Genomic DNA, 10,798 nt, shown 5'->3' on the forward strand with positions numbered 1-10,798 from the left:
AAAACTGTGTTTGCAAATTGCAAGGCATGTAAAATATACAAGTCTTGCAAATATTAGTTTAATAAATGATAAATAAAAATAAAAATAAAAATAAAATATAATCTGGCTTCGTAGTCCCACACCAGAATATAATGTCATCCATGTGCAGATGGTCTAATACAAGTTTCAGGATGACATATTGTTTAATTCTGTAGGGAGATTTTTTTTCTTAATAAAAAGGCTAGAAAAAAAATTAAAAGAATCATAATAATGCCACGCCCACAATGTCATCAAATAGGGCATGCCTAATTACCTAGTTGTAATACTAAAACCTAACTGATAAGAGCATCTCTAATGGTTGTGATTTTTGAGAAGTTTTTGCGTGTGACTAGGAAAGAAAAATGAAAGGAATAGAAAAAGAAAAAGACAAGTCTGCTAACAAAACGAAAATACAAAAGATTTTAAGCGCCCATTGGGTGCGCAAGTTGCCCTGAACGCGCAAGTCTGACACGCCATCTTTTCTACACGGACCCCACATTTTTATATAAAAAATCATACCTCCTGCAAGCAAGAACCTCACAAATTGGACCGTTAAATTTGTGCAAATCTCAATTTTACACTTAAAACCTTCTAGTAACACTAGGGAGTTCTTTTATTTATCATATCAAAGGTAGTATATACTTGATTGGTGTACATAATTAGGTACGGCCTAAGAATTTTATCATAATATATTGGTCTATCATTAGGTATATTTCTAAGGAATTTTGTAAATCCAACATGCTGACCTACTCAACATATATGTTATGTTGTTGTCACATTTACGTAGTATTAGTATGCTATAGTACTCCATAATAAATTGAATAAATTCTACCAATAATATTGTCGAGCCAATAACGTGAGCTTTAATTTTGACACAAGTAGGCAAGTAGCCAATTAGGTGCACTAAGTTGAAGTGGTCCAAGTGGATGGTTAATTTTGGAAAGAAAAAAATGTCAATAATATTATATGCATGTGATTTAAATACTCCGTATTAAGAGTAATTATATTTTTATCATTTGTTTCAATAAAAATATAGTTTTATCATTCAATTTTTTAAATGGATGGAGTAAATAGCATTTAATTGTCTTAAAATAGAAGTTGACAATAGTTCAAATAGTGTGCTTAATGGTTTTTTTTTTTAGTACTACTGACTTTATTACAATATAGTATGTGTTCATTTATATTTTTTTCAACCTGTTGAAGCATAAAGAGTTTATATCGCCTCCATTGAGACTCTCATGACCTCCCATTTGAGAGAGACCACATGCCACACCTCCCATTTGAGAAAGTCACTACATGCCACTTGACCAAGGTCATTGACGTAATCCGAATTGATGGGGATATTTCCCCCATGCATATTCTTGTACAGTGGTTGATTTTTAATAACCTCAGAGTCAGACCGAGCCCGACCCGATCATGACCGGTCAGAATGATTCAGTTCCTTGGCCATGCTGTTATCGTGATAGGCCGAATGACAGTTTTGGAGAGGATCTTCTATGGCTAAGTCACTGGACCGATGAGGTCGGACCGGTGTTTGTAGCTTGGGAGTGTCACCGCAGCAGTGGCCAGGTGGCGTTGGATTGGTCTCCGGGCTTTGGGCCATTACCCGGCCCAGTGCATGGCCTCCACGCGGCACTCATGTCGCAGGGCCGGTACCTGTCCCCTGAAACCCTATAAATATCGCATTTAATTTATTACTTGAAGGGGACAAATATCATATCGCATTTATAGCTAGTAGCTCAGAAACCTCTAACTCATTGTCACGTTAACCAAGCTACATCCATTATCTTTATTAACATTCCCGACCTTGAAACTAATCCGGCCCTCCGACTCGATAGAGCATTTGCGAGGATGTAATTATGTAAATCATGGTAACTAGATCTCTGCTTACACTTACTCACTTCGAAAGGTTGCTCCCACACCATTGCTTACACTTACTCACTTTGAGAGGTTGCTCCCGCACTATCGTCTACTGCTGATGAGACTCGATCCCAAGTCATTGTTCTCAAATTTTACCCAAGTGGTCAACTGAGCTGCCCATATCATTTGAACTCCAAAGAGACTAGTTGATGCACAGAGTGAATAGCGTCTGGCCTTGTGTTTATCATATCATTTGTACTCCATGTTTTCGAGTCTTTGACTCTTCAGTTTGGGGGATCTGAGCCCTTTGCATGTAGATTTAAAATGTTGTATTAGTGATTTTATGCAAAATAATAATAATAATAATAATAATAATAATAAGTAAACAAATAAATAAATAAATTTTACACTTATGATTCATGCAGCCTAAGAAATTCACATGTTGGCCAAATCAGCAATAACCTACCGAACAAGTTATTGTAAGGCTTAATCACACTTTTTCTGAATTCAATTGCTTTATTTGCTCCGGCTTATTTTGAGTGTAGCCCAGAGTTTTCACTGTAAAATATAATGACTAATTTTCTCCTAAATTATAAACACTTCTATTGGGTGAGATAACTGACTTTTTTTCTCTTGAGTACAGGTGAGATAATTGACTTAAAAATTTAAAGTTGTTCTATACTCCAAGACAATGATCAAACCCTTAACCTTAACATTAGTTAAGGATGGATTAGTCTATTTCACTTAGGACTTATTTAACCCATTTTGCAATAATAAATTGTTGGAGAAGTTATTTGTGGTACCAAGTCATGCTAAAACGTGTAAAAATAAGTCAAAACAAATAAATATAGAAGTCTTCCCTTTCATTAATTAAATATGTGAAGCTTTCTGCAGCTAATGAACCTCACCTTCCCAGAGACTTGTTCTTCCAATAAAACCATTTTGGGTATGAGAAATTCCACACTCTGAATAATGCGCCATTAATGGAGGACAGAAAAGCTCACACAATTGCTATTTCTCTAGTAGCAATTCTGATCATTGTCGTCGTCGTCGCTCGCCTGATTCTCAACCTCACCCCCACTTTCTACTTCTTATGTGGGGCCGACATCGCGGCCATTCTCGCCGTCGTGGCGGTGGCGGTGATTCGCCTGCGGTTCAGGAGCCGGCGGCAGCAGCTGGAGCAACAGATGGACGCCGAGGGACGGGAGCTCCGGATCGAGTATAGTTTTCTGAGGAAAGTGGCCGGAGTTCCGACCAAGTTCCGGTACCAGGAGCTGGAGAACGCGACGGATGGGTTCCGGGCACTGGTCGGAAAAGGGTCGTCCGGGTCGGTGTTCATGGGGGTTCTCTCCGATGGTATCCCCGTGGCCGTGAAGCGGATCGAGGGAGAAGAGCGCGGCGAGCGGGAGTTCCGGTCGGAGGTCGCCGCCATCGCCAGCGTGCAACACGTCAATCTCGTACGCCTCCTTGGTTACTGCTCCGGTCTCCCCTCCGGTCCCAGGTTTTTCTTTTTTAACAAAAGTGTTCATCTGACATTCTTTGCCTAATTAGATCACTAAATTTAAAAAGGTGTGTAACAGAATGATCAAACAAGTAAAAATGTGCGTAATTGATATATTTTTAAATTTCTTTCCACTTGGTAGAAGAAAAGAACTCTTTGTACATACTAGGATAATATGATCAGATTCTACAAAAGATTAAAAAATGTTTCAATTGCACATATTTTTGTTATTTGCTAGTTTAATTGCATGTTTATTGATTCAATTGCACACAAATATAAATTTAATGTTATGGGCTGAAGGGGAGAGAAGTATGTTGCTCCAGATAAAGATTTATCTCTGGAGCAACATTAAATGCTAGAAGGTGTGAAGACTGTGAACATTAATGATGTTCACACCCTCTAGGCTCTATCATGATTTTTTTTTTTTTAATATAGGAAAGGAGAATTACATTAGTCTTTTAATAATTTTATATAGGAAAGGAGAATTGCATTAGTCTTAAAAATGTAAAGTGAAGGGAGAAGGGTTGGAGAGAAAATAGGACAGATTTTAGAAAATATGGATGAAATGAGCCCACAAAGGCTCTGTTTGGCAGAGCTTATTTAGGAGCTTATAGCTTATTTTAAGCTACTAATAAGTTATAAGCTCTGTTTGGTAATGTTCTCAAAATAAGCTAGTAGCTTAAAATAAGAGCTTATTTTGAAACGCTACTTGTGGTAGCTTTTCAAAATAAGCTAGTAACTTTTTAACTTTTTTCCATCTTTATCCTTATTATTTTAAATAAATGATATCCTTTACCCCTCTCAATTAAAACCCTTTTTGACATTTTCTTTTTCATTATGTTTGGTCATAATTTCAGTTTGATATTTATGTTTGAACAATAATTTTTGTATGAACTAATCTTATGAATTATAAATTTTTTTTTTACTTTATATATTTTCAAATATATGTTCTTACTTTATATTTTATTTAAATATATTGATTTCATTATTTTATATTTTAATATATAAACAAACCTATTTAAATTTAAAATTATTTAAATTGTATGAAGATGTCATTTTTAGTCTTTTTACATTTATCAACTTATCAAAAAGTTAAATTTTCATAACAGCTCTTCAGATTTCAGCTTTGAGCTTATAACTTTTCAGTTTTCAGCTACTTTTCAGCTTTCAGTTACCTTTTCAGCTAGGTTTACCAAACATAGCCTGAGGATATAAGAGGAGAAGGATTAGTGATGCTCTAACATATCATTTGCATTGCATTTTTTTAAAAGTTACAAATTTTATTTATAATGTTTTGTTAGTAAATGGACGAAAAGTTCTACGTAATGATAATTTAAAACGAATATTGAGCATAACAAACAATTATGAACGGATTATACAATTTAATTTATAACAAAAAAATGTAATTTCTTTCTCTTTTTTATTTACATTCAGTTTCTCAACTTACGCTAACCTAATTCGATTTCAGATTTTTAGTTTACGACTACATCTCCAACGGATCATTGGACAACTGGATCTTCACTAAACGAAACCCCCAATTGCAAGGCCGGAAAAGCGGGTGCTTGTCTTGGGAACTCAGGTTTCGAGCCGCCATAGATGTGGCCCGAGCTCTCTCCTACCTCCACCACAACTGCCGATCTCGAATTCTCCACCTCGACATTAAGCCGGAGAACATCCTCCTGGACGCCGACCACCGCGCAATGGTCTCCGATTTCGGCCTAGCCAAGATAATGGGGAGAGACGAGAGCCGCGTGGTGACCACGATCCGGGGCACCCGGGGATACCTAGCGCCGGAATGGCTCCTCGAGAACGGAATCTCCGAGAAATGCGACGTCTACAGCTACGGAATGGTGGCGCTGGAGATGATCGGGGGGAGAAGGAACGTGAGCGTCGTCAAGGACCCGACCTCGAAGAAGAAATTCCAGTTTTTCCCCCAAATGGTTAGCGAGAAATTGAGGGAAGGGAAAATCATGGAAATTGTGGACCAGAGGGTTGTGGAATTGGGAATGATTGAGGAGAGGCAAGTGGAGAAACTGGCGAGTGTGGCGTTGTGGTGCATACAGGAACGGGCGGCGCTTCGGCCGAGCATGACGGCGGTGGTGGAGATGCTGCAAGGCCGCGACGCGGTGGAGCCGCCGCCGGAGAGTTCAATGTTTATTGTTGATCTGTTATCCAATGATGAAGATAGTGTGGACCCCAGGAGGCCTAGATTGGGAGCATTGCATGTAGCTCAAGTGGACTCTGATAATAACTCTCCTTCAATTGCTTTTTCTTGTGGTATATCTGTACTCTCTGGCAGATAGCACTTGACTAGTTCCTTTATTTCCTTAACTCATCCATATTGGTTTTTGTTTTTGTAAACCAGATACAATATGGTAGTGATGATATCAAGTACAATTACAGTGTTCGGTATGTCTTATATAAGGAATATGAGTAGAGTAGATTAGCTTGGCCGTGTGGTATATGGATATTTTTGTACATGTACAGGTTTAGAGATATATAATATATGTCTAAAGAATGTACATGTATTACACTGTACTCTTTGTATCTCTAGGTGTTTGATCATCATCACACCCATGGATCTCTAGTGACAAATTTTTTGTGACACTTCGTAATTTAGTCACAAATAATATCCTTTTTGTGACAAAAAATAGTTCAACACTATTGTTTATGATAATTGTGATAACTATTTTTTCGGTCACAGATAGTAAGGTAATTGTAACAACTAAGTATTTGTTACAAATAAGTTGTCACTATTACTAGAATGCTAGTGTCGTAACCCTTTTTTTTTTAGCAATGCTAGTGTCGTAACCTAAGTTGTCACTATTTGTTGTCATTGAATGTATGTGCATTTCGATGAGATTATAATTATGGTGGGAACGAATTTAATTGTGACAAAATATAGTGTGGACACAAATTTTGGTATTTTTTTTGTGACAAATACTTGTTGGTCACTTTGGTTTATATATCTGTGACAACTCTTTTTGTCAATAAAAATACAATTAGAAATGAGATACGGTAGTGAGAAAAAAATTTATTATCACTCATATTGTCATTTTTTATGATGAAATGATTACAAATATTTAATTTGTGACGCTCTATAATTTCCTAACAAAAATTACAAAATTGTGACCAATTCAAGTTTTGTCACTAATCTTATAATAATTGTGACGAGTAATTATTTGTTACAATGACTTTGTCACTATAATTAAATAGATGAATATTGTGTGAAGTTATGTTGTAATCAATGTTTGCCACTAAAATTGCATTCAAGTTGGTGCCAAATTAATTTGGTGTGAAATAGATATTAAATACGATATATGGTCAATTAAAATGCAACTAGTTAGTGATTCTTTTTTTTTTTTTGAATACTACTAACTCTATTACAATGCAGTATCTGTTCATAACTACTTTCAGAGGCTTGAACCCACCACCTCCCGTGTAAAGGGAATGGTTTGATGCCACTGGACTACAAGGTCCTTGGCAGTTAGTGATTCTTAAAATAAATGTAATTTTAAAATTACATTTTGTAATCGCTCATTTATTAACTTTCTTTTTGTGACATATAAGTTCATTATCATTTACGGAAGCTATCAAAGAAACAATTCCACAAGTCAAATTGTTTCAAACTTATCACTAATTGGTTTTAAGAAGGATATGACAACCAGATAACCAAAGAATTCCATAGTTAAGCGTGCTTGACTTACATGATGGGTGATCTACTAGGAAGTAAGTATAGTGCAACGCTAAAATCTATCAATTGGTATTAGAGTTGAGGTCACAGGTTAGAATCGATTCGAATGGGACGGGCGTAGGTTGAGCCATGTCTAGTCCTAGGGCAGGGTGGGGGTGGGGTTCTAATGGGGAGCAATAGCCAGTAGGTGCTGGATTGTTGGGTAAGGGGTCGGCGCGGTCGAGTTGGCCCCAAGTTCAACCTAATTATTTGTTACCACCTTTTAGGTCATTGACAACTATTTTTAAATCAACAATAATTCTCACAAATAAGTACAATTATTGTGATTAAAGTGTTGTCACTAGATCATTTTTTTGTAATGACATGTTTGGTCACAGAATATAAATTTATTGTGACCCGTATTGTTATCACTCAAATAGTACTTTTAGTGTAAATAGACATTGTCACAGAAGTCTTGATTAATTGTGACAACTTTTCACTATTGTAATAATGACAACAGGTGACTTTAAAAATTGGTCACTAATTTTATTATTGATCAAAATCGACAGTTTTGGTTACAACTTGTGTTGTTACTAAATGTGAAATTTATTGTAGTAGACACATTGCTAAACAACATAAATATTGTATTTTATATGTTCTACCATTGTTATTGTTTCTTGTTCTCCTCAACGTATTGTGTATTGAGATCTAAAACATTTTGTGATGATAGTATAACCAAAAAAAAAAAAAAAGGAAAAAAAACAATCAGAGTTGGCTTGCTTTGGTTTTGGTGCATTGCATGTATGGTCCCAGAATTTGGGTGTCCAATCCGAGTAAATACCAGTCAAGGTCCTCCGAGTTTGGTGGTTTCGCCACCTTTAGTCCTAAACTTTCAAATCGACCCTTCGTGATCCTTTGAGTTTCGAAATTGACCTGCTGTAGTCCTTCCAATAAGATTTTTTGTCTCAACCATGAAATATAAGGGCATAATAGTCTTTTCATTTATAATCCAGCCAATCCATTCCCTTCTCCCTCCAGGCCCGGCCCTGGGCATGTCTGCCCAGGGCCGTTGCACAGGGCCCCCAAATTTTGGGGCCCATATTTATTTATAAAAAAAAAAAATTTGTGTATGTACTGCGGCATCGGCTAATTGGTATTAGGCATTCCTTTCCTTACTAAAATACAAATTGCTTTCATTTCCTTACTAAAATTCAAATTGTTTTCCTTTCCTTACTAAAATACAAATTGCTTTCATTTCCTTACTAAAATTCAAATTGTTTTCCTTTCCTTACTAAAATTATATTCAAATTGCTAAGTAAAGTTTATATAAGTTATATTATATGTATACAAATCTCACAACTCACAACTAGCCTAGTTAGGTATTAGGCAATTTTTTAATTGATGCAAATATTATCACCAGACGACGAAAGCAGTAGCAAGAAAGGAAATACGCAATTAACGTAGTAGACGATAGACCGTATACGCACTCAGAATTCTTCAATTATTCTTGATTACTCAAGTTCTTCAATTCTCTTAATAGGTAATTAAAATTATTAAATATTTCACAATTCTTATTTATTGTTTTATTTACCTGACTTAATAATTCTGATTTTAGACAAATATATTCAAGAATTTGTTTCTTGATTAATTTTTTATTCATACAGTTTCTAAATAAATTCTTATTTTTTCTTAAGATTTTATAATTATTTCTTCTAAAAAATATACATCTGAGTCTGAAAAGCATAAAAAGAAAAGAAGAATTGTGCAACTAATTCAATCTAAAAAGGGAGTTCTTGAAAAATTCATTACAAAACAAACTCAATGGATTAGCTTTAATCTCCATTGAAAATGAGCTTTTGGAATAAGTTGATATCAAAAGTTTGGTTGATAATTTTGCTGTTTAAATGTGCACGACGCATGTCACTTTTTAAATAAAATTATATATATATTTTTATACAATATTTATATTTTGATACAACATTTTGAACAACTATTATTTATATATAGAAATTACTCGAAAAAAAAAAGGGCCCAAATTAAGATATGGCACAGGACCCCAATTTTTATTGCAACGGCCTGTCTCCCTCTATACTCTTCAATCATCAATCATCAATCATCATCTTCCTTAACTGTTCTTAACAACCTTCTCGCACTAACACTCTCTTTCCACAGATGGGTTGCTTAGCTTCTCATTCTGCTCATGATTTCATTCATCCCCAAAACCAATCTAATTCAGGTTCTTCTACTCGGATTTCGCGAACCCCTCTAGTTCACCACCCGGCTCTCAGGAAAGGGGATACTAGCCATTTCGTGCTGCTCACCTCAGCTCCTCCACCTTTGGCTCGCTTATGTTAATCGACTGCCCCGCTATTCCAAACCCTAAACCTATCCCCAAATTCAGTTATGAATTTGGTGTCCAGATGGAGAAATCCCAAACCGGGTCTGACCTGTTAGAGCCTCTGCCCCCTTACTCAGTTGTCAATATGTGGGAGCTCAAGGAAGGCCTTGATGATGACTTTGTTTTCCATGTAGTCGAGCCCCCAAAGTGCCCATCTTGGAGAGTCACGAGAAAGAAATTTCTTTAACCAAGATGCTGAAATCCTACAAGTTTGTTGAGCACTTTGATTCAGAGTTGCCGTGTAAGCAGCATTCGTCTGAGGAGCCATTGAGCTCCATAGACTCAAATTATAGGATCTCATTGGGCACATTGCTGCCAGATAGTGCGTTTCAGCTGAAGGGTACTGAGGATAAAATTGTTATGTATTATACTAGTTTAAGGGGAATTAGGAAGACTTATGACGACTGTTGTGATGTTCGAATGATCTTAGGGGGACTTCGTGTGTGTGTGGATGAATGGGGCATATCCATGGATTCATCCTATAGGAAAGAGTTGCAAAGTGTGTTGGGTAGTAAAGTTGTGAGTTTGCCACAGGTTTTCATTGGGGGAAGGCACATTGGTGGTGTAAATGAGATTAAGCAACAAAACGAGGCATGAGAGTTGCCTAGGCTTTTGAAAGGGTTTCCCGTAAAGTAAGATGGATTTTTTTATTTTTTTTTGTGGAAGCTGCGGGGCTAGATGCAAGGTTTATGCCATGCCCGAGTTGCAATTGCAGTCAAAATGTGTTTAAAAATGGGGAAAGGAAGTTAGGGAGGTCGGGTACTGAGATGGAAAAGAATTGTCTGAGCAAAATGAATTGTTTTGGCTTTGGTAATAACTAATAAATGAAAAGACTATTATGCCCTCATATTTCACTGCTGAGACGGAAAATCTTAACCGAAGGACTATGGTAGGTCAATTTTGAAACTCAAGGGATCACGTAGGATTGATTTAAAAATTTAGGACAAAAGGTGGCGAAACCACTAAACTCGGAGGAACTTGGCTGGTATTAACTCGTCCAATCCTTATGAACTAGAGAACCACCAACAATGACACAATTGAGGGTTTTTCCCTTACCTTGTGAGTAGTTAGGGTGGAGTGAAAGGACACGGGTTATTGCAGGAAGATGAATTTGAAATTGCTTATGGAACAAATTAATATTTAATAACATAAAAAATTTAAATAATAAATATAACAAAAATTAATACAATTAAAGATTTTTTAAAAATAATTAAAATCAAAATATTAAAATAAAAGTAAAAATAAAATTTTAAAAATGTAATTATATATATATATATATATATATATATATATATATATATATATATATATATATATATATATATATATATATATATATATATATATA

The 10,798-nt window shown here is 35.8% G+C and overlaps 1 protein-coding gene and 1 pseudogene across 1 annotated transcript; both read left to right on the top strand.

Annotated features, from left to right (window-relative positions):
- Positions 1–2,773: 2,773 nt before the first annotated feature.
- Positions 2,774–5,986, top strand: LOC116001814 (probable receptor-like protein kinase At5g20050). Its single transcript, XM_031241763.1, has 2 exons — positions 2,774–3,379; positions 4,848–5,986. Exons 1-2 carry the CDS (start codon positions 2,862–2,864, stop codon positions 5,680–5,682), a joined length of 1,353 nt encoding a protein of 450 aa, XP_031097623.1. The 5' UTR covers positions 2,774–2,861; the 3' UTR covers positions 5,683–5,986.
- Positions 5,987–9,224: 3,238 nt separating this feature from the next.
- Positions 9,225–10,798, top strand: part of LOC116002374 — a 7,647-nt pseudogene continuing 6,073 nt past the window's right edge.

The sequence above is a fragment of the Ipomoea triloba genome, chromosome 13 (assembly GCF_003576645.1).
Source record: "Ipomoea triloba cultivar NCNSP0323 chromosome 13, ASM357664v1".
NCBI lineage: Eukaryota > Viridiplantae > Streptophyta > Magnoliopsida > Solanales > Convolvulaceae > Ipomoea > Ipomoea triloba.